The sequence below is a fragment of the Plectropomus leopardus genome, chromosome 5, assembly GCF_026936395.1.
Source record: "Plectropomus leopardus strain MGB_pleo_1.0 chromosome 5, ASM2693639v1, whole genome shotgun sequence".
Classification (NCBI taxonomy): Eukaryota; Metazoa; Chordata; class Actinopteri; order Perciformes; family Serranidae; genus Plectropomus; species Plectropomus leopardus.
The window spans coordinates 16,077,654-16,101,424 of NC_142180.1; the positions used below are offsets into that span (position 1 = coordinate 16,077,654).

The following is a 23,771-nucleotide window of genomic DNA, read 5'->3' on the forward strand; positions in this document are numbered from 1 at the left end:
TTTTATAATGATGAATAGTTTTCTTTGTAATAATATTGCTGTAAGCAGGGGTGCTCACAAGATCACAAAAATCCTAAATATATTGGAATCCAATCCTTTAGCCATGCAGAAAATTAATGTGACATTTATAGTGGCATAATTTATATATGTGTATGTATGTATGTGTATATATATATATATATATATATATATATATATATATATATATATATATATATATATATATATATATATATATATATATATAAACTTAAAGTCAGTGACTGACTTAAAGTCAGGGAGGCTTTAAGTGTCCATTTTTTTCTACTGAATCATTTTGTACATTAGGCCATCTACATGAAAAGTATTATTTTAAAACAGCTCTTATTATATTTTAACATTTTTACTCAACTTTGAGTTTATTATCATGACCATGTTGGCTGGTTAGTCATATGTTCTAATTGTGACTATATTTTTTACTGTGTCACTGCTGGGGTCTGTGTTGTGTGAGGGTGACTCAGTACTCAGTACTACTTGATAGTACTCAGTACTATCGATCATAGTAGGATCTGACTTCTACAGCATTATTGTACAGTAGTATTGCTGCAGTGATCTTCTTTCCAGGTGTGTCAGAGCGATTTTCATAATTTTTTCCTTAAAGATGTTTCTGTAATGTTCAAGACTCATAATATTTAATTGTTACTCTGTATGTTACATTTCTATTTTAATGATAGTCCTATCATTTGTGCGTGACTCACATTACAATGAGTTTGGCCTACTCAGAGTTTAAATTGACCTCTGTGTACTTAATGGTGTATGGGTATATTTTAATTTAACCCTGAAGTATCATCACAACATCCTTAATTTATCTTTTGCCTGTGCTACTGTGATATCTTTTTCCTGATGGTCGGAAGATTTCATTAGATAATCATAACACATCTTGCAAGCTGGCAAAATTAATTTGTGTCTGTGTATATTAAGTGAAGGTTGAGTCCCTTGACAGTATTTAAAGGGGTAGTTTGGGATATATGAAGTGGGGCTGTATGAGATACTTATGTATAGTCAGTGTAGCCTATTACATACATTAGCTGGTGGTCGGCACACTCCCAGGTTTGCAGAAACAGATGGGGTGATATCAAAATGTATTTTAACCACTTTAAAAAAGGCTTACCTAAAAAAATCAATATCAGTCTACGTGGACGCCGTATTTAGAGAATTTTCGCTGCTTTACCTCAGCCTCACATTGCCTTTTCCTTTGGCATTACATTTCTCATCCGCCACTGGTCAGCTGTTTGGGTCAGAAAGTGCTGTTAGTGACTATGATGCAATCCGACTAAAACAAAACATCACATCAAAACACTCTTAATACAGCGTCCACTTAGACAGATACTGTGTTTTTCGGCAGGCGTTTTTTAAAGTGGCTAAAATATGTTTTGATATTATCCCCTCTATACTCCATGGTGTTGCTAAGTTGTGGGGTGCGCACCCTGTCTGTTTCTGCAAATTGGGAGCACGCCAACCGCCATCAACTGTATGTAATATCTTCACTATACATAAGTATCACATACAGCCCCACATCAAAAATCCCAAATCATCGTTTAATATATTATCAATTACTGAACCTGAACATATGTGGAGACACAGTCAGAAGGCTGAGGGTAAGGGGGCATTTATTAGTAATAACAGAAAGTAAATGAATACAAAACTGAAGTGGCAGATATTAAATGTTCCCAATTAAATGTTTTAGGATAAAACCATGAAAGAAAAAACATATATACTAAAAAAATAATAATAATCAATGATGGTAATAGTTGTCATTTTAATGCAGTTTTTAGGCATTTGATGACAGACTAGAACTAACATAGTTCACTCAGTGATCATTGCATTACTATACACAACACGCATAATTTTCTTTCGCACCACATGAGTATACTTAAGTGGCTGCTGCCTTAAGGGTCACAGGAGGAAATGTGACTAATTTTGCAGTCGGCCTTTCAGAAAGCCATGACGACATCAGCCTTGTTGGGCGAGGAGGGGGATCAAAGTGTCTTTATAATGTCAGCCCACCAATAAAAAAATGTTCAAAGGAAGAATGCTAATGAACGCAGAGTTGGGCGTATTTATAGCCCTGATGCATCAACCACATGTGTGTAATAACACACTCAAAAAGCAGTGGAGAAAAGTAGAGTGCACTTTATAATTGTCCAAATCCCTTTAACGCTGTGCCCTGTGTAGTTTCCATTAATTCCAACATGGAAACATGCTGCTTTCATCGTCCTCGCTTCACTTTGTCAGTTAGAGGTTGTACAGTTAGTTTTGGCAAACAGAGATTTGTGTCTGTCAGTGCAGATATTTAGCTTCTATATTGCTGAATATGCTGGCACAGGAGTTCATTGTGTGTGAAATGGCATCTGTGAGGTCTCAGCCACCTCTGCTCTTCTAACTGTCTGATATAGTTACTACTCAGTTTGTCATAGTGTCATATTCTGTCTTTAACTTCCTGTCCTTTAACTTTCTGTCTTGTCCTGCTCTGTCACAGCCCATAGTGTCCTGTTTTGTTACTTTACATATGCAATTTTTTACTTGCAGATTACAGTACTTTTGATTTGTCAGTTGATTTGCTAACAATAACATACATTTACTTCAAGTTATTAAATTTGGTATTGCTAAATATTCATGAAGGATTTTATCAAAATCGGCCATTTCAGTTTTGTCTGTATCATTATTGCTCCTTTCATCTGTAACTTAACCCTTTGAAATCTGAGCAAGTTGACTTGATTTCTTTCAAAACCATGGGAAGAAGATGATAAGGAAGGAGGGAAAAAATTACCCAGAAAAATAACAAGAAATTTGTAAAAAGAACAAGACAGTTACCTGAAAATCAGTAAAAAAAAACAAAACAAAACATGAAAAAGAAAGTAAAAAAACCAAAAAGGCAACAAGACTCGAAGAAGTGTTTAAAATGTTTTATAATTCTGTAACATTTTACATATGTAATTATGATAATTATAAAAGTATATAAAAGTTTTTTACTTTGGTTTTTTCTTTTTTCCCCTTGACATTTTCCCCTACTTTTTAAAAAATAATTTTATAAATGTACAAATTTCTTGCAATTTGTGGAACATTTCTTTCAAAGTTACTCATTGCCTTTTCCCCGTGTTTTTTTTTTTTTTTTAAAGAAACCGCACAAATTTGCTCAGGCTTCAAAGGTTTAAATACTTGTAAGAAGGCATTTGAAAGCAGTACAAGAAAAATAATGTCTCTGGGTTTAAAAGGGTGATGTGATGAGGAGGACTGATGTCAGTCTTGCTCATCAAGTTTTACCTCCCAACACAAATCACTGATGTCAACCAGATGTTGACTCATACAGTGAGGAGAGCTAACAGCTCATCAATCCTGTATCAGTAATAACAATGAGAATGTAAATGTCACCAAAGTTGCCCAGCAGCCTCACGAGAAGCAGCACATAATGACTGAGTTAATGGAATCACCCAAACCAATCACCAATATAAAATAAAATATAGAAATAAAACATTTGTATTTTAAGGACCCTTGCCACTATTTTAGCACAGGTTGGTTTATCCTCAACTGTGATAGAATAAAGTTGTTGACCCCATTAAAAGTTCTTCAGTTTGTTTGAAGTATTAGATTAACTTAATACTATGAATTAAAGCTCTGGTGTGATATTTCTGGAAGGCAGTAGCAGACTGGATTTAAGAGGAAACCTGGTGCAACATCACTTTTCTTTTGCTGCTTTCAGACACCTTTCACAAGTACTTAAACATTAAATCCTGAGCAAATTGGTGCAAGTACTAATGAAAACATGAGGAAAAAGGCAATAGGCAACTTGGAAAAAAAGAAAGGCTAGGGAAAAACTAAAAAAATATTGATAACTAGTTATCCTCATTACATATTTAAAATTATTTTATTCTTATCATTTTAATTATTGTTTTTAAAGCATGATGTTTTTAAACCCAGCCAATATTGCTCAGGTTTCAAAGAGTTAACTGACTTTGACGAAGCTGCAGGAAGTGGTGAATAGGACAAAGCAGTATACTAGAACTGCAAACACGGTCGTGTTGATATGAATGTTTTCAGCTGTAGCTGACAACTGCAGTCAGCTGCTCAAGCTCTTTCCTGTGTGATGTATTGTGCTCATTCTTCATGACTTAGATATGAATGGAAACCCTTTTCGGGGCAATAACATTCTCAGAGCCCGAAGCCACAGAAACCTTAAATCATACTGGTGAAATTACTTTAGGGCTCTTAGCTTTTTTTTGAAAGCAGAATAACTCACAACTTACTCTGACTCTCTACAACTATGAGCACATGAAACACTGGGATACATCTCTGCTTTTAACAGGAGAATTAATCAAAGTGATTACATAAACACTGTTGATGAGTGCTAACAACGTACGCTTGTAGGTGAACTCGCCTCTCCACCCCCTCCAAGAGTGCTGAGAACGTTTCTCAGAATCTTCCTCTTTGCTTTCCGGCATAATCCCAGATGTTGCTCGCTCACAATGGTCTCTCCATATTTATTCCAAACTGTCAACATACCTACTATCAGAAGAAAACCTCAGAAGTACATGCATAAAGATGAAGCATTGAAAAAACAAACCAACAAAAAGTCTCTTTCACCTTTCGCTCTTGCTGGTTGACGTAAAATCGCCTCTAGTGCTCCACCACAATGCAGTCGCTTCAGACACCAAACCTCCCGGATACTGTGAAACTAAAAGAGCTTCCCCTGCTGGCAACAGGCTTAATCAGCATTGTGTGAACTTATTTGAGCTTGAATGTAACAGACGTTCATTTATATATAAAAATCCGGCATTCCAGCTTTGAACAAAATTTTAAGGTGAGTTTAATCAGTGTTCAGTGTTTTTTGTGCCTCTGGTGAGACAGAAACATCAGGATACCAGAGACTGATGTGATGTGATGTTATATTGAAGTCCAGCATTTGAGCTAGATGTCAGTTTAACTCATGTCGTCTCCATGCAGGTATTGTTTGACTTTTTGTGCTATCTGCATACAACGTGTCCCTCCCAACAGTTTAGACATGAGATGTGACCTTTGGTGGTGTCAGAGCAGGTTGGCCAGCAGTCAGGGCCTTGGCCCATATGTCAACACACTGCTACGTGACGCATGGCTCCCTCTACATGAGGTCAAAGGTCACTGTGAGCTGCCAGCATGTTGCAACGTAATGTAAACGAAAAAGTCATATTAGTTCTGGCTCACAGTGAGTATACGTCAGCTATGAGTACCAGCTGACGGTATCAGTGGGCTCATTATGCTGCTGCAGCTGGTTAGGCTTTACTGTCACAGGCTTCTCTTGCCTAGTGTATCCTGTATCTCAGTGATATTAATGTGATGGGTTCAGTTAGGGCCATTGTTGCTTCTTTCTGCAATAATTTCTGCACAACTTCACCGTCTCAGTAGCCAATCTCAAGAGTAATACATATTCTGTCAAAAAGTGTTTATGCAATAAATTGAGTTATATCCTTTGATTTGAGTATTTCCCCTCAGCACTGGCAGATGATGTGAAGAAAAGAGGCTGAGTTATAGAGTAAGCTACTGTAGAAACACAGAAGATTTCTGGCTCAATTTCACTGACTGTTAAGGTGCGTAGAGAAGGAAAACAGTCTGAAGAGGTCAAAACTTATATAGCAGGTTTATTTTGAGTGGTCTGACAATTAACTTAATTAAACTGTAGATGTTGCTGGAGTTTCTCCTCTTTGATTGAGTAGAGTGACAGAAAAAACTTTGAAAAACTTTTTTGGTTTTATCTTTTAAAAAAATAATTGATAATCACAGCAAAAGATAATCTAACCCCTTGACATCTGAGCAGATTGGCTTGATTTCTTTCAAAACATGGAAAGAATGCAATGAGCAACTTAACAAAAAACAACCCAAAAATTAGCAAAAAATCAATAAAAAGTTACAAGAAAATTACTGGAATTTAGCATCAAAAAAGAAAGAGAGAACTGAAAAGTAAAAGAACAAAAACAGGAAGTGACCTGAAAAAATGCTTGGTTAAAAAATGATTTAAAAAAAAAATTAGGATATTTCATGTCGAGTTGCTGATTGCCTCTTTTCCCATTCTTATGAAAGAAATTAAACCAATTTGCTCACATTTCAAAGGTTTAATGCCTCTGAAAGGCATCTGAATGCAGCACAAGAAAATTAATGTCGAGGTTTCAGGTTTCAACAGGTTAATCGCAGATCATACTCACTACATTGGTTGATTCGGTGTCCGAAGTGAACTCCGTTGCTCACCTGCTGAAGACTGGAAAGATTTTTGCCTGCCAATTTAAAATATTATAACTAAAGGCCACTTTTACCTGAGCTTTCAACCACATCACACTGTCCCCCTCAGAGGATGGAGTTTCTCATTTGTTATCAGAAGTATGAGTTAAAAGGTGGTCAGATGCGACGGAGAGACTGTAACCTGTCACTGTTCAAAGACAGTGTCTGGCGTCAGATGTAAATGGTCTTTTTGTCTTTCTGCTGCTGTTCACTGACTCCTGCTCGATGACTTTCATCTCCCCCCGGTCGCTGCTGTGACTGGTTTTGGTCAGATGTTCACAGACAGCTGTTGTCGTCCGTTTGTTCTCATTTAGTCTCTTGTCCGGGATCTTTGCCATTTCACAGATGTTGTGCTGTGTTCCCAAAAGTTATGTATGATGTTATCATGATGTCATACATCTCTTCCCATTCAGGAATATTTGTCTTTAGGGTTTAACAGCAGAGATCTTCAGGTCTTTATCACATATACATCTCTTTACAAAGATCCATCATCCCCATTGAAAAGTTCATACCCAGCTCATATATTCAGCTGATATAGTCCGAGGACTGACAGGAAATATTGACGTGGCGGTGGCTGTTCACTGGACTTGATCCCAAATCGTTCACGCAATTCATGGCTGACACCTCAACCCACTGAACCGCAGGACGCCTCTGCTCCGAGACTCTGGAGTCACTCCTCTGTGTTCCTACAACAAACACGCCTTAACAGAAATCCCACTGCATCCACAAGCTCAGCCAGCTGGTTTCCGGCTTGTATCTTTTTAGCATGTTTCATAGCATCCTTTGTTTTGAAGTCTCATATTTGGTGGAAAAACATAACTGCAGTGAGCAGAGCGTTGGGCTGGGGATAATTGCAGGCCTGAGAGCTGGTCGATCGGCATTGCAGTGACAGCCATGAAACCACAACTGACGTCAGCAGACGAGCGTGACTGTGTTTGTGTGACTGTGTGTGCTTGTGTCGAATATCACTTCTAGAAAAGTGGACTGAGTGTTATCCTGACATCTCTGTGACTCCAGGAATCATGATCAACTCAGGGACAGATGAACTGCACAAAGAGGCTCTGTTACATTATTTTGTTGCAGGATTAGACAATTGTGTGGTTGATGGACTTTTACTTAAATCCAAACGAATGAGCAAAGGTCTCCACATGCAGCCTGTTCCTGCGCAGTTTGTCACAGGTGAACTTGATCACCTGCACAGACCTCAGGGCTCTGCCTACGTAGCGGGATGCCAGGTAGGGAATGGCCTAAGGGGTTAGAGGTGACTTTATTTTGTTAGAGACTGCAGTGATATTTGTGTGTGAGTGCTTCATAGATGCTGTCATCAGTTTATGCTATATAATACATGGACATTGACTCAGGGTCATGTTGAAGCTCTGGTAGTTGCAGTTTGTTAGATGGTACACAGTAATTGAAAATAAAGGCTATTATGAGTATCAATAAGTTTGCAAGTCAATCAGATATTATCTAGTTTTTAGTGTGTATATCTAAAACTCACAGTGGGGTATTTATGCTAAAAAATATACAATTTGTTTAAATTTGTTTAAACCCTTTGTTTAAACCCTTTCACACCTGAGCAAATTGGCTTAAATGAGAATAAGGCAATGAGCAACAAAAGAAAAAATGTCCCAAAAATTAGCAAGAAATTAGTTGTTGTTTTTTAAGTACAAACAATGAAAAAATATAATAATAATTATAATACTGTAACATAATGTATACATGTAATTGATACACATATGATCATTTTAATTATAGTATTTCCCAAGCTTTCTTCCTTTCTCTCTGGATGTTTCCCCTAGCCTTTTCTTCGAATAATTTTCTAAATCTATTGTCGTTCAACTTGTGGAACATTTCTTACCAAGTTGCTCATTGCCCTTTTCCCATGTTTTTGAAAGAATTTGCTCAGGGTTGAAAGGGTTAATATTACATGTGAAATAAGAATGCATCCAACTTTTTCTCTTCTTGTGCCAATTCTGTTACATCAGCTCTGCTAAGTATCGAGCACTGATCCGGTATCAGCACTTATTTGTAAGCCTCACTGTGTGGAACTCAACTTGTTATTGACTATCAATATGTAAGATTCTGAGTGCTTTACATGACGTTGGCACCTAAAAACAATTAAGATAAAAAGTCAGAAAGACTTGAAGAAAACACACTCCCCCTGTTGTCTCCATCTTGATCAGCGATGTGACTGGCTGCTGCTTTGCCCACGGCTTATTAGAGGAGGAAGTGGCACACTCCAGTCTTACCGCCGGACTCAATCACTGTACACCGAAAGGCGCCAATTAGCGTCGTATGAACATGATTAGAGGAGCACTCGGCATGGCCTGTTGCTGGGCAAAGACAGTGTGTGTTTGTGTGTGTGTTCGTGCCCTGAACTAGCCTGTCCAGTTGCGCACCAGTGTGATGTAAGGTTGTTCGATTTTCAGATCGATGCTGGAGCCCAGTCCAGATCTCTACTGCTGGGGCTGTAATCACACACTGTCTGTGTGCGTGTGTGTATTTGTGTGTGTGGTTCCGGGTGGTTCTGGCCCAGTGTGTTACTCTCCTAACCAGTTTCTATTGATGTTAATGCTCATCAGCCACTGTATGGATTTCTTCCTGGCTGGAGGGACAGAGCTAATCACTGCACATAGACTCCACAATCAATACTCATCTGGAGGAGTGAATCAACCTTTGAGGTGCCCTGCACTACAAAAATTTAACCACTTGAGCACTCCCCTGGTCACATTTATATTTAAAGGGACAGTCTACTGAAAAGGCCACCATTGTTTTCGTAACTGTGTAGGCAGACCATCATCTTTTCAAACACCCATGACAGCAAACAACTGCCGTGTGGATGTGTATTTGACCAAACAACAAATCACTGCCTGCTCTGGCCAAACTCCAAACTCCAAAGTCCCAACACAAGAGAAAAGATAATATTCTGACAATGATCCCTGGATAAAACAATCTAACTTCAGAAACATATGTTCGTTTTTAGGTTTTATTCGATCTATCTACTCTGTACCTACAGCATCGGGTGGATTAAGAGACAGTAGGACTCTTGGCACAGATATGCTAAGGGCCGCACCACCTCTCCGAGGGTCAAGACACGTAGACTTTGTGGTGCTTTTTATTGCGCTTTTGTGTCTTCTTGTGGATGTTTTGTGCGTCTTTGAAGTAACTTATTACCTTTTTCTTTAGTAATTTAGTGTCTCTTTGTGGTTGTTTTGTGTCTTTTGTAGCCATTTAGGTCTCAGGGATAATTTTGTGCCCTTTTTGCACATTTTGTGTCTCTTTGGAGTAATGTGTGTCTGTCTCTCTCTTTCTCTTATCTTGTGGTACTTTTGCATCTCTTTGTAGTCATTGTGCATCATTTTGTGGTTGTGTGGCTCCTTGCTGATGTTTTATGTCTCTGTGGGGTCATTCTGGTTTTTTTTTTTTTTTGTCATTTTGTGTCTCTCTGTGTTTGTTTTTGTTTTTGTACTTCATCCTGGTTACAGTACATGTGTAATTAAAAACAGAAAGTTAATGCCTGTGCTCCAGGTTATCAGTAAGTCTACCTGAAGTGGAAGTGAAGAATGCACATTATGGTAACAAAACACCCCCAGTCTTATAGCTGTAGCATCAGCCCAAAAACTGTGAAAGCATATACAGATAAGGTAACAACTAGTGCAGAGACACTTAACACTTGGCAAATAGATGCACAACCGCATTAGTTGCAGGCATACTGTAGTGACACAAATACAGCAGACACACAAAGGTTGCAACTTTTACAATCTTCAGTAAGTCATGATAATTATGTACAGAGTTGCACACAGTTTCTGATATTGATCTATAAACATTTAGCCTCCAGCCATTTTTAGCGCACCTTCTTTATTCCTGTCTCTCTTTTGGTGGCAGTTAAAAAAAAATGTCTGTTGTTTTCAAAGGCAGGAGTCATTCCTCTGCCTGTAGGTCAAAGGTCACACAGAAAAATAATAACACAGCAGCTGGCTTGACTCGCTGCAACCTTCTCCTCCCCTTGGCTAAATTTAGAGAGACATGAGCTGCTCTGAGATCAGATGTTGATGTTGGACACAGAGTATATGCTCTCTTTGGACAACGATCCGCAGCCGCTGGTCAGGTGGATGGAAAGAGCAATTGGTTCTTCATGGAGGTGTGGCACTCTCAAAGAAGAGTAATATTTCATGATCTTTGCATGTTATAAAATGTTCCCTTCTCTCTGCAGTAGACTGATGTACAGTGAGACTACAGTCAAACTAGTGTTAAATAAATCAAATGACTCAACTGAGATATAACACATGTACCAAATTGCTTGTCTCAACAACAGTGACCAGCTGTTACAACAGTGGATGCTGAATTCAAAAGCTGTGAGTTGATTCTCCATGAGAATTCACAATGCATATAGTCTTTAATGCATTGCACTGAAAAAAAAAGATTTTATTTTTTCATTTTATTTTCTCACTGAAACTTAGAAGTGTAAGGCCCTGGTCAACAATTATCAAGAGTTAAAATTGTTGAACAACAAGAATCCATTTTATTCAATTGCTAAAATAAAAGGGAGATTCTCCGTACAGTGGCATTTCTATTGAATATCCTATATACATGGATGTATGATCAATTGTCATACCATGGTATACCTTGAAACTGGCATGCTCCTGTAACCCTAGAAGCAGGTGTGCTGCTCTTTTCTTTCATTGCTTTAATATGTACAGATCTGGGTCTGCATAAACAATTTTCCCTGCTTGTTCTTCTCCTGCCCTTTTGCCCAGCATCTCCTCTCTGTGTGCTGTCATCATGAATATATAAACACACGCAAAAACAAACATACAGAGTGTCCAAACCCCACACAGTGACAGCGAAAGGAAAGATCTGTTAGGCAAGGGGCTGGGTGAGGGGGAGCTGGGTTGTTTTTATGCAGTTTTTCTGATCAAATATACAATAGGTTTGAGGTGTAAAGCAAACAAACTCTTGTTACTTCCTGAACTCTCTCTCTCACACACACACGCGTGCGCGCACACACACACACACACACACACACAAACACAAAAAAACCACACACTGCCCTTCCGACAAGTTCCTCTCAAACTGCTCTTTTTTTCTTTTCAAATTATGAAAAATCATTAGTACATTTTAGAGATTTTCTTTTACTCTCCCAATCTCTCTCCCTGTCTCATACACACACACACACACACACACACACACACACACACACACACACAGTTTTCCCTGTCCTGTTTTGCTCTACTCCTCCTCACCTCTTGCCTTCTTCCTGGTGTGACGCTTTAGGCCCCTCAGCCAATTCCCACGCTATGAGGAAAGAAAACAGGGGAAAGCATGTATATATGTGTGTGGGTTGACCTTTGACCCTGTGTCTGTGTCATCCCAGATCAGAAAAAGCTAGTTCCTTAAATCCCCCGGCCCTGGTTCCCATGAGCACATGAAAAACATGTATTCATGGACAACAACGGGAACTGGTTGTACTTTGAGGGTTTTAAACATTTTGGTACACTTGCAGAAGCTAATCCTAAGAAAAGGCTTTATGAGGATGATATAAAGTCGGTCTGGGATGAAAATGTTGGCTCAAGGCATGGCCAAACATCAAAGTGGCTGTAACTCAGATACTCTGTGTGACATCAATGCAGTTCTTTGTTTCAGCAGCTTTATTATAGTGACATTTTTAGAACATTGTGTCTGTAGCTGTAACACTGTTTATCTGTTATCTGTTTATCCCATAAATTAATTTGATGTAAAAGTAAGATAAAGCGGATTTGTAACCAATCGTTGGTGAAAACAATCATCTCATCTGTAACTAATACAGTACAGCACAGTTTACTTTTTTCTTGTTTTTTAATCCTTTTTTGCCTGGGATTTTAAATGATACACTTGTTTTACTTTAGGATGTAAGGTTTACTTGTGTGGGCTCCAGGAAGAGTAGTTTCTACCCTGTTAGTGAGGGGTATCCAAAAAAATAAATAAAGCTGCAAAAACTCAGCTCTTTGGTATGATGAAAATAAGACTTTTTTTAATCACAACTTTCTGAAGCCAGAGGTGACTATCTAACCAGGGATGCACCAATCTAATATTCAAATTGGATCCAGATTTTGACAACATTGCTGGATCAGGTATTGTATTATTAGGCAGATCCATGGGGCCGATCCAGCAGTGCTCTGGCGTCTCTCAGCTGCCTGTCAGCCGCAGCACATCTAGAGAAACGTTGGCTCGCCGATTTTCTCCGTGTGCCGCCCACGGTTGTCAGCAGAAATAGACTGTGAAAATGGTGTTTTGATGAATATATTGACTCTATAGCACCTTTTACTTCAGTGTAAAAGTCTCTCTGTCACAGAGATGAGGAAATTCAAAGCTGTCTGTTTCACTGAAACTTCTCTGCTTCCCGTTCAAAATAAAAGTCTTCTGACAAGTCTCTGTTGAAAGAATCCCATTCGTAGTTTACGCAAGGCATTTTATTTTGAAAATATGCAGGACTGTGCTGTGGAGAATGCAGGAGATTTCACCACTTCATAAATGAGGGTTTTGTGCTTAATGTGGAAATACAGAACTCATAGCAGCAGGCAGCCCTGCAGAAGCTTTGCAGCCACAGCGCTGCCAATGTGATCACCACGAGTGAATATTTGACCAAGTTACTTGCAGGGTTGCCAGCTCTTACACTCCTGGCGTGTGACACATGCTTTCACCATCAGTGTCATGCTCTCGCGCCGCCCAGGCAAATACTCAAAGTAGCAAATTTTTGGCACTTTTTCTTGAAAATGACTTCAAACTAATAATCAGAATAGTTGGTTAGTCTTTTTCTTTTGATTGACTAATCAGTAAATCCATAAATTGTTTCTGCTCCAAACTGTAATCCTAATTCCATCTGATTATTCAGTTTCCTGCAGAGTTAATGCAGCAAACATAAATCCTACTGAGTGATAATAAAAGGGAATTGTTTTGGGTAACACTTTTAAACTTAAGTCTTTTCCATTTGGTTTCACGTTTCCCCCTCTTTGATATGTCAGTGAGACACAAACTTAACATCCTGGGAACAAAAGCAGGGGTTCGGATGTGAGTGTTAAAGTGTGTGTGTGTGTGTGTGTGTGTGTGTGTGAGAAAAGTTAAGTAAAACAGAGTTAAAGAGAGAAAAGGGAGCCATCATTTACGTCAGAGAATAGGAGAACAATGCTGTAGGCAGGAGACAGAGCAAGGTCAAATTTTTGTGTGCTGCAAATGAACAAGACGCCAGTCTGCCTGACTGTTTATCTCTATCGTCTGTCTGTTTCAAGGGAGAATGCCTGTCTTACCCAGCTGCAGAAGCAGTTGTCTAGTAGTGGCTTTAACCCTTTGACACCTAGATAGACATCTGATTTCTTGTGCTGCATTCAGATACCTTTCACAAGCTATTTTACCTTTTGAAACCTGATCAAATTGGTTTGAATTATTTAAAAAATGGGAAAAACGCAATGACCAACTTGTCAAGAATTGTCTCACACTTTCCAAGAAATTAGTTGAAGGTGACAAGAAAAAAAAACTGAAAATAAGGTATAGAAAAAGAGACGGGGAGTGAGAGGGTTAAAAGATTTTTTTTAGATTATCTTAATCATAATTAAAATTATGTTACAGAACAAAAATGTATGCATTTTTATCTTTTTATCTTTATTTATTTATTTGTGTGCTTTTTTCCAGTAATTTTCTCTCTCTCTCTCTTTTCTTTTCTTCTAACTTTCCAGTATTTTTAGCTGATTTTTGGAACATGTCTGTTAATTTACTTGTTGCCTTGGTTTTGGAAGAACTTTTGTCCTTTCTAGCTGTTTTTTTAAATATCCTTCACAATTGTTCTTTTTCTCTCCTACAGCAGAACCAAATATCACCTGATGTAAGACGTAATATCATTCTTTCTCTTTCCAAGACCACTTTAAATTTCTTGTGATGAGAAAATAAATCAGCACCAATGGATCTTTTCACAGAAAAAAAACTGAATGTATGTTAAGCTTGTTTCAGCCCTACTGTACTGAAAATAAAAATTCCAAACAAAATATCAATATGAATGTTAAAAAAGAGACACAGAAGCCTTGTTTAAGAGACATTGCAGTACCATATTTTCCTCAGTAGTGGGAGCTGTCTCCCTATTAGAAGCCCATTTTGCTACTTTTAAATGTGAGTGAATGTCATTGACAAACAGCAGACGGCAGACTGCTGGTTAACTGGAATGGTTAACTGCAGCTCCTGAAAAGCCCAGTGGTGATAATGAATCTGTGAAAACCTTACGCTGCCAAAAATATTTTAGAAAGACAGAAAAATCACAATTGGTTGACATTCCTAATGCAATATATTATCATTTTTAATCTGCTTTTCTCACTGCCATCAATTGCATTACTTTAGCAAATTTGTGCTAAGTTATCAGTTTTGCAGCAAATTCATTGTTACAGCCTTAAAGGTATACTATGTAGGAACTGTCAGTTAACACTTTCGCCTGTGAAAGTGAAAACCAACCCCAGATTCATTTGCATAATTGTAGTGCTGTGTCCTCAGTTTTTGTAGCTTTCTCATAGATGTTTATACAGTACTACAGTAGCTACAGTATATTGTAGGCTGTCTGGCACCACCTTTAAAAAGTCCTGACCTTGCCTGGGTGCGGTGCCCACAAACACAGCAAAATAAGAGGAAAATAAGAACTTACAGGTAGAGGGCAGAGTCCCTGCAGAAAAATACACTGTTGCATATGTATTAAGTAACTGATGATTTAGAGAGATTACTTTTCTATGAGTCTTAGCCCCTTGGGGCATATTTTGTTATTTGTGAATTTTGAATTAATTAATCTGCCAAACACTTTCTTTTTTGCCTTTGACTATGAAATATGCTATATAAATAAATTTGCATTGCCTTAAAGAACAAGGCATATCCAATATATTGAGTTAGTGTACTGTAAATATCAGTACCATCTCGGTGTCAGTGACGGATGAAAACTATGACTTAACCCTAAATTAATTGTTTGCTAATATATTTTATGGGTTAATTCTTCATTTAAAGCTGGTAAGAGATCGGACTGAATAGAGGTGGTAGGACACTGTCAGCTGTTAACACCAAAATGTACAAGTCTGTGTTTCAGTGGAAAGATTTATTGTCCCATCGTGGTCTAAACAGTCTTTCTAACACAAGAAAATAATGAGCGTAAATATTACTTAGGAAAATGTAAAAACTACAGACATAACTGATCAACAAAACAATTTAAATTCACAGCTGAATTACTGCCTCAAGGACATAACTCAGTACCAGTAGAGACCATCTGACTATGTTACATCTTTGTGCAGTGTCCTTGAGGAACATGCTTCAGCATCCTACCTGCTCACTCAGAGATTCGTCTGAGTAAAAGATTAAAATGAAAATCTCGAGCTTAAGAATAGAAGAGAGAATACTATGGTCTGTATGTGCACTCAAAGTCATCTAGAAGCTCTCAGCCAATACAAAATGACAAAGAAAATCCTTCATATATGTATTCATGAGAAGGGGAGAAATCATCTGCCTGGGGCGGGGGGTATCTGCGTAGCCTCCGTCACAAGTCTCCCAGCTCCCCTCTTTTATGACAGGCAGATCTATTTATAGTTTCTGACGTCACTGGTCTCCTCTGATGGAGCCTCGTCACAGCCGACTACACTGAGCCAGGTTGGGGGTGTAAAATAGGTTGGGTGAGGTGTAGTGGAGTGGTGGGGTGGGGGTGTTATCATTGAGGTAAGCCCTGCTCCAGCTCTGCTCCTCCTCTCCGCTGTGCCACACCAATCAGGTGTGAGATACTGAGCCACATCACTGTGCTGGATACAGCCTTCCTGATCACTTCCCCCCTTGCCCTCCTCCTCCTCCTGTCTGTCTCTCTCTGCTTCTGTGAATTGGGTCTTTCATTCAGCATCGATTGCATAATAGCCATCTTTCATTTATCAGGCACTGCTATTGCTGGAGCAGGCTGAGCTAAAAATAGAAACAGAAACAACCTTCCAGTGCTCTGTTGGTGCTCTGTTTTCTATTGTCATGACCAGGAAAGGAGGGGGGGAGTTATAACGGTTAACAGTGGATCTAACTGTTAAAAATAGGCACAAATACTTTTAAATTAGCACTCAAGTATCCACATAATAGTGCTTTAAAATCTAAACATTCTTTTAATTTGATAACATAGAAAACATTTTTGTGATATGATTCCGGTCAGTGATGAAGTGGATTTTGTAACCAAATGGTCACTGGTTTCAGGCTTTTTGAAAAAGAGTGCATTAGTCGAGTTGGTGTGTCCCAAAACAAGGCACAGCTTCTCTGGGAAAATGTGAACCATGGTGAGGCTGAAAAAATGCAAAGAAAATTCTGAAAAAAAATCTGTGTTCAGTCAAAAACTCAAAGTGAAGGTCTGCTCCATACCTCCTCGTTCATCTTTCAGTATTTTAGCTTTTTGCTCTTTTGCGGTTGTCTCACTAGTTTGATTCAAAGGAAATGCTGATTAAATGTGAATTTGTCAAGTGGATGTTTGTAATACCCTCAAATTCAGATCACTGACCTCATCTTGATTGGAGGGACTTCAAAGGTATTAAATCAGGGCAGAGTCGAGCTGTGATGCAGCATCCAGCTGGTTAAGAAGGGCAGATTTATGGAAATACATTTTATTTTGATAGTGCCAATAAAATCCAGATTTAATAAAATGATGCTGACGTTAAAGAACTTTGTGCAGTAACAGGGGTGCCTTTCAATGTGGTGGCTGCGATGGGGTGATAGCGGGAGTGGCGGGGGGGGGTTATGGGTAAGCAGCTCTACTGATGCACCATGCATGAAGTCAGTGTTGACGTCATGCAGCAATAGCGCAGGGAAAAATGTGTGTGTGAGTGTGTGTTTGCGAAAAGTGAGTAATCACAAGGTCACCTGTTTAAAAAGACGCTCGCAATCGGGGTGGAAAATTTGAATCTAACCTTTTTGTCCTTTTTATAGCAAGCAGACATGGCTTTCAGTGCCTAATTGCTATTTTGAGGATTTTTTCACACTGTCAGATTAATATTCACACACATCCTGCTCTTGTGTCCCTTTATAATTTCAACTGTTGTTATTGTCATTGTTTTGTTTTTAGAATTAGAAACATGCTGCAGTATATTAAAAAATTTGGACACGCAGCCTTCTGTGTCTTCTGCTCCAGTCACTCTGCAGAGGCTTTATTACTGCCTTGTCTTAACCTTATCTTAGCTTTGTCCTTTCTGTCTCCACATGTGTCCATGGTCAGCAGCGGCAGGAGCTGCTTCATATCAGTATCAGATTATTTGGGTGTCATGTAGCATGGTCATAGTTTCTATCAGTATGATTTTTCCAGTTGTATGCTTAGTACATGCATTTTGACTAAAGCCTTACAATTTACAAAGTACTTTTACAAATAGCATGCCTTGACAATGCAAGATTTTAAAGCATAGTATTAATACCACTAAAATAAGCAATAGTAGTAATAGTAGAATTATTTTGTTCTGTAAAAATAAGTACGTGCTATCAGCAGGTAACCTGATCAAAGATCAGCCAAAATAATGAAATTAAAGGAATAATTATAGCAGCCTAATAAATAGGTGGAAAGTATAACATTAGTATTCACGTATTTCTTCTCCGTTTCCCTCTCTGTAGTTTTGATGTGGAGAATGGCCTCTCGGTGGGTCGCAGTCCACTGGACTCTCAGACGAGCCCGGGTTCTGGTCTGGTCCTTCAGGCCAACTTCCCCCACAGTCAGCGACGCGAGTCCTTCCTCTACCGCTCCGACTCAGACTTCGACCTTTCACCCAAAACTATGTCCCGCAACTCGTCCACTGCCAGCGACCTGTGAGTATTTTAAAGATGCTCTCTGTATCATTTTAAAAGCAATAAACGGGTCTTTAGCCCGTGCTTTGTGTTGTTTTACAATGTGGGGCTGCTGATTAAGAGGGAAATATACTGGTTTGCTTAGCTGCACAAAAAAATGACTGGCCGCTGTTCTTCCAGAAGAAACAACCACAAACTTTCTGAAAGCAGCTGATGATTGAAGGCATGAAAGAGCTTATTAATATGACAATGACATATAAATGTTTAATGATGTGTCTGTGTGTAAGGTTATTATTTTTTTCATCCAGGTTCAGACTAGTTGCTGGATACCAACAAATCACTTGATTTCAGAGTTTCCAAAATCACTCAGTAGTGGTATGCCTTACTAAAATGAAACATTGATATCAATACGTATATGATTAAATAGATTTAAAATGTATTTGCACTGAACAAAACAAGAGAAATACAACAACAAAAGAATACAAGGTAGTACAGGTGAAATTAAGAAACCCGTAGGAGCTTATAAGGAATCTCATAATGATAATAAATACAAAAGTCGTATAATCAAGAAAAATACATTATTACATTGCTTTTATCACTGTCACTGGGATACATGTAGTAAATTCTGAAGCTCTCTAGTGTGACTCTCTCTTTTAGGAGAGAAACAGATTTTGCATTTCATGCCTTCATTTGATCTGCACATACAATATACAGTATATAGCATCAGATCACATGGGCTGTTTAACTAATGTTACAGTGGAGTTACTTTGAAAAAACTGTAATTTATTGTCTGTATTTATTCATGTCCTATTTACACTCTAAAAAGTGCATTTTTGGCACCTGGCTTTAAAGAGGCTTTTGGTAGCAGAGCTCAGGTTTTTCAGCATAAATAGCAATAAAGTTTAGTTGGTTAAATCTATAATCTTGGCTCAAAGCTAGTTTTTCATCCAGTTTCTGCTTGTTTATACAGCTTAAGATTTCTCTGCGCAGCTAGCAGTCTCTTTGAAGCCAGAGTGTAAATGGGGCCTCGACCACCAATAGCTGTCGCTCCTTTGTTTTGAAGGGAGGAGGGATTGAAGCATTGGGAAGTCAATTGGCTACCTCGGTGAGACAAAGTGTGAAAACTACTGTGATTTTGCTGTTCATCTCTTTGGGCTGTGCCATGCTGTCATGAGTCAAACCTATCACCCCTCGCCCCTCCAACACCCCCACCCCCACCCCCATTACCCCACTTATACGTCAACTTTTCCTGACCACATCCTGAATAGCATATCTTAGATGCTCAACTCCAAAATGATCACCCCTGCAAAGTTTGTGAAACAGTTCCAGCAAGCATTTGACAGATGGTGATCTGGTATCACAAGTACAAACATTCGCCAATTTAATCAGAGCTTTGATTTCATAAAACAGTGAAAACCAGTGAGCACAGGCTGTCATATCTATACTTCAACATGCTTTGGTTGGGGACCACTTCTGCAAAATGACGGAGGCCAGGGGCCAGACGCAGCAGCCCCATACATGTTTCTAGGATTTTAGGACATTTTTCTAGCACTGTAGGATGTTTCTAAGATTTCAGGAAATTTCAAGGATTTTAGGAACGTCCTAAAATCCTTGAAATCCTTGGATTTTATTATGTTTCTAGGACTTTAGGACAGATTAAGAATTTAATATATTGGATATTTGCACATTTCTAAGATTTGAGGATGTTTCTATGATTTTAGGACATTTCTAGGATTTTAGGACATTGGGTGCTTAGCTAGGACCTCTTATGGGAGGTTTGGGGGATTCTCCACAGGCACTTTTTGATAAACAAACTTTATTTAAAGCTGTTTTATGCACTATGGCAACATATGTATACTGAAAGTACAAAAACAATTCCCAGTGTGAAAAAAAAAAAAATTGTAAATTAGGAAATGGTTTGGGGGCCACACGGCAGCCTTTTGGGGGGCCAGGTTTGGCCTGCGGGTCATAAGTTGAATATCAGTGCTGTAATTATTCAAAGTCAAAATGTTTGCTGGACAGGCTGACTCTGATACTGTACTTTTCACTGGCAGCATGAATTTACCTTCAACTCTGAATGGTTATGAGGTGCATGTTGAGACCCTAAACTCTCAGAAAGCTCTACCTCTTCAAATGTTGGCCAAAAGTTGTTTTCCCAGCACCCGTTGCACTAACACAGCTCCTCACCTGCACACAGTGCTAGTTATACAAATATATATCTCTGAGGCATAAGAGCAACATTAAATCTGCATCAATTGATTTTAAACCCTCAAAGAAACACAGGTCTGAAATCTGGTTGTAAAGTTTTCATGGCTAACTTATTAGCAAATATTTGCCTGCGTTATCATCCCATTGGAGACAAGTTTCTGGTCGTCCAGTGACAGTAATTATAATATGCACTTGCCTTTTAGCTCCACCAAATCCATCAACAGTGTTACTAATAATCTGGATCCATTTGGTAGGTAGCAGCAGGTACTCAGCTTGTCTGGGCTTACTTGGCAAATTTAATAAGAATTAAAACATTAAGCTACAAATGATCTTTTCAGTCATTTATTCCTAAAAACATCACTCAGTGCAGGTTATTGTGACTGGTTAAGTTAAACTTCAAGGGGTAGATGCAGTATCGAGACATACTCCCCTGCTAGTGACGAGTCTTTGTCCTATTGTCTTCCTCCTCTCTCACCTCTTGTTTTACCCGCTGTACTGCAGTCTTATTGAAACTTGAAGCAGTGGTTCTTTGGTCATGAGGGTTGACTGATCTGCATCTTTGCCTCTAAGAAATCTTTGTATAACTAAAATAATCTCCTCTCCTTATGTCCTGTGTGATATTTGAGATCAACTATAGAAACTGAACTCTTAACTCTTCCTTTACAGTCTTCACAGTAAGATGATGACAACAAACTGAAGTACCTGTTGTCATTGTTTGTGTGTTTGTGTTAGCATTTTTGTATCACATGGCCTTTTCACTGGATATCTCCTTGTGTTTGTCTGTGGTTCTTGCAGGCATGGAGAAGACATGATCGTGACTCCATTTGCACAGGTTAGTTGCCTCTTGCGTAGCTGGTTTTATAAGGCCAGGAATTTCCAAAGTGTGCTGGCCACTTAAATTAAATCTGACAAGTGAATAAAACTGAATCTCAACCCAGCTGTTTGCTAGCATTGATTTGGTGACAGGTGGAAACCGACAACCTGTAAAACAGGGGTCAGTAGTTTGGTTTGACGTTAAGGACAGTTTATGCTAGAAAGCACAGTTACACTATACATTTTTAAAAAATGATTTTTATTTTATTTATTTTTATTTTTAATGGTTTTGTTTGCATGGATACCTAAACTCATTTGTGAATGAAAAAATGTCTATAACTGTTTCTAAAAATTGTTTAAACTCAGAGGAGTCCTGACTGAAAGTAGCTCATTGTAGAACTAGCTGCTGAAGTATGCAGTAACCACATTCATCTTCCTCTGATGAAAACTTGTCATTTGATGGATTCATTAGTCCAGCCGTTAATCTAGAATACAATAATTGACAGCACCTCCTGAATAAAGACATCTCTCAAAACCATGTAAATGTAAAGTGGGTCATAAAAACATAAAACAATGGACAGGGGGTTCTGTCCATTGTGTGTTTATTCGATTGCCTGATAGGTAGAACAAACTACATGGAGGATATTGATTATCAGTGCTCCTTTTAATCCATTTTCACAAGGATTTACTGTGTATGTATAGTTATTTCATTGTGATATCCTAGGACATTAACTCCTTTCAGCCGTGCTCTGACAACTTTAGGAGGGCACCATAGATTTCTTTACAGGCAATATTTATTTATTTATTACATTTCTGAAAAATGCGATCATTGAAGTTTTAATGTTGCAAAGAAATTGGGTTCTCATGTAATGTTACCTGCTGTTCGCTATTGTATTTGGTCTGCAGCAGTGTTGTCTTTTAGCATTGAGCACTAGTTAACACACACACATCCTAATGTACACTGCGGTATTTCCATTCTAAGTAATACACTAGCCCTTACTCACCAGTTTAAGGAATAAGAGATGGTTCAATTTTCACAGATATACACCCACACACACTTTGTATTGAACAGCTTGCTCTGAGTCTTTGTGTGTGTGCGTGTGTGCATGTGTGTGTGTGCGCGTGTGTGTGTGCATGTGTGCTCTTCAACATTTGCTCATTATTAACACAATCTGTGTATATGTTTTATTTCCAAACTGATATCTATAATTTACTTTTGTTTTGCTTTAGCTTATCATTTGGAATGACTTTAAAATAATGACATTGCTGTTTTAATGGTGATGAATAGTTGTCTGTTTCCTCTTCAAACTAATTTACCTGACAAATTCTTACCCGTCATATTACCACAATTATTGCACAACTTGATGTTACCCATCGTGTTTTTAATGCTATATATTACAAGTAAGCATCTAAGTGCAGTTTTAAAGCTTGAGCTCGAGCAAAGACCAAAGACTGCAGTAACACATTTAGGTATCATTGCCTCAAAAGTTACTGTAAAAAACAGTTTTGACCTGCACTTATCGCAAATTGCACTACATTTTTGCGCAAGCTGCAGGTTGTTAACCATGTTTGATTTGGCGTTCTAACTAAATATATAGGCTAGTGTACCTCCAGAGCTACTGCCGTTCAGTCGTTTGTGCTCTAATTTGGTCAAAAGAATCTTTACCTGTAATTTGCACTGTCTTTGTAGATTTCAGTTAGAGTTTGTCCCAAGCGTTCGGCCAAGTGTTAGACCACGAGGGACATGTCTCAGATGTGGCCTTCCATTCCCATTCATTCCCTCCAATACTCACTCCTCTCTTTTTCTCCTTTTAGGTTCTTGCCAGTCTACGAACAGTGAGAAGTAACTTTGCTGTTCTGACCCATCTGCAAGATCGTGTGACAAACAAGTAAGAACAAGAAAACAGACTGGATGACTAACTGCTTGTTTTCTTCTTATTCTACTAACACCTCCTGTTCCTTGTTACAGGCGGCCATCAAGCAACAACCAGCCACCCATGTGTAAGACATGTCTTACAGGTTGGTGTTAATATGCCTGTATGATGGGACAAACTGCAAAATCTGTCATGTTACTTTTTCTGAAAATGGATTTATGCTGTTTATTTTGATGCATCATGTACAAACATGGTGTTAAGCGCATTATATCACGTAGCTCTGATTTGAACTGGGAAAGTTGTCTATGAATGTTTTCATAGCAGTCTTACAACTGATCTGTAACGTGTTTGTGTGACCTCTGACCTTTCAGAGGAGCCCTACCAAAAGTTGGCGGTGGAAACTCTGGAAGAGCTGGACTGGTGTCTGGACCAGCTGGAGACCCTGCAGACAAGACACTCAGTCAGCGAGATGGCATCCAATAAGGTGAGAGAACATTTGACTCAGCTTCATGCAGACACTTAAAGGTACACGACACAGAAACTGTCAGTTAATCCCTGTAAACAGTATTTCCAGCAAAAGTGAAAGTAAAAGCCAACCCCAGATTCATCGAGCTTGGTGTTTCACTTCACTGTATTTGTGTTTTTGCAGCACTGTGTGATTATTGTAGCTTCCTCTTGGATGCGTGCTGCTTATGGTCTGGCACCTGGTCGCTACGTTTATACAAAGTCCTGACCTAACCTGTATGCGGTGCCCAGATACGTCCTAAATACATTACCACACACGTCTAGGGGGTCATAAGTGATGAT

General features: G+C 38.7%; 1 protein-coding gene across 8 annotated transcripts in view; it reads left to right on the top strand.

The window, feature by feature from the left end:
• Positions 1 to 23,771, top strand: part of pde4cb (phosphodiesterase 4C, cAMP-specific b) — a 119,754-nt gene that overhangs the window by 77,265 nt on the left and 18,718 nt on the right. For 5 of the 8 annotated variants that reach the window (XM_088077601.1, XM_088077603.1, XM_088077600.1 and 2 more), the window contains 6 exons: positions 17,899 to 18,090; positions 19,133 to 19,174; positions 21,073 to 21,109; positions 22,906 to 22,979; positions 23,060 to 23,109; positions 23,336 to 23,448. In XM_088077601.1, coding sequence (XP_087933727.1) covers positions 17,899 to 18,090; positions 19,133 to 19,174; positions 21,073 to 21,109; positions 22,906 to 22,979; positions 23,060 to 23,109; positions 23,336 to 23,448 — 508 coding nt within the window. Of the gene's footprint in view, positions 1 to 237; positions 7,521 to 17,898; positions 18,091 to 19,132; positions 19,175 to 21,072; positions 21,110 to 22,905; positions 22,980 to 23,059; positions 23,110 to 23,335; positions 23,449 to 23,771 lie in introns of those variants that run through there. The other 3 variants (XM_042515324.2, XM_042515312.2, XM_088077606.1) reach the window with 2 other exon arrangements.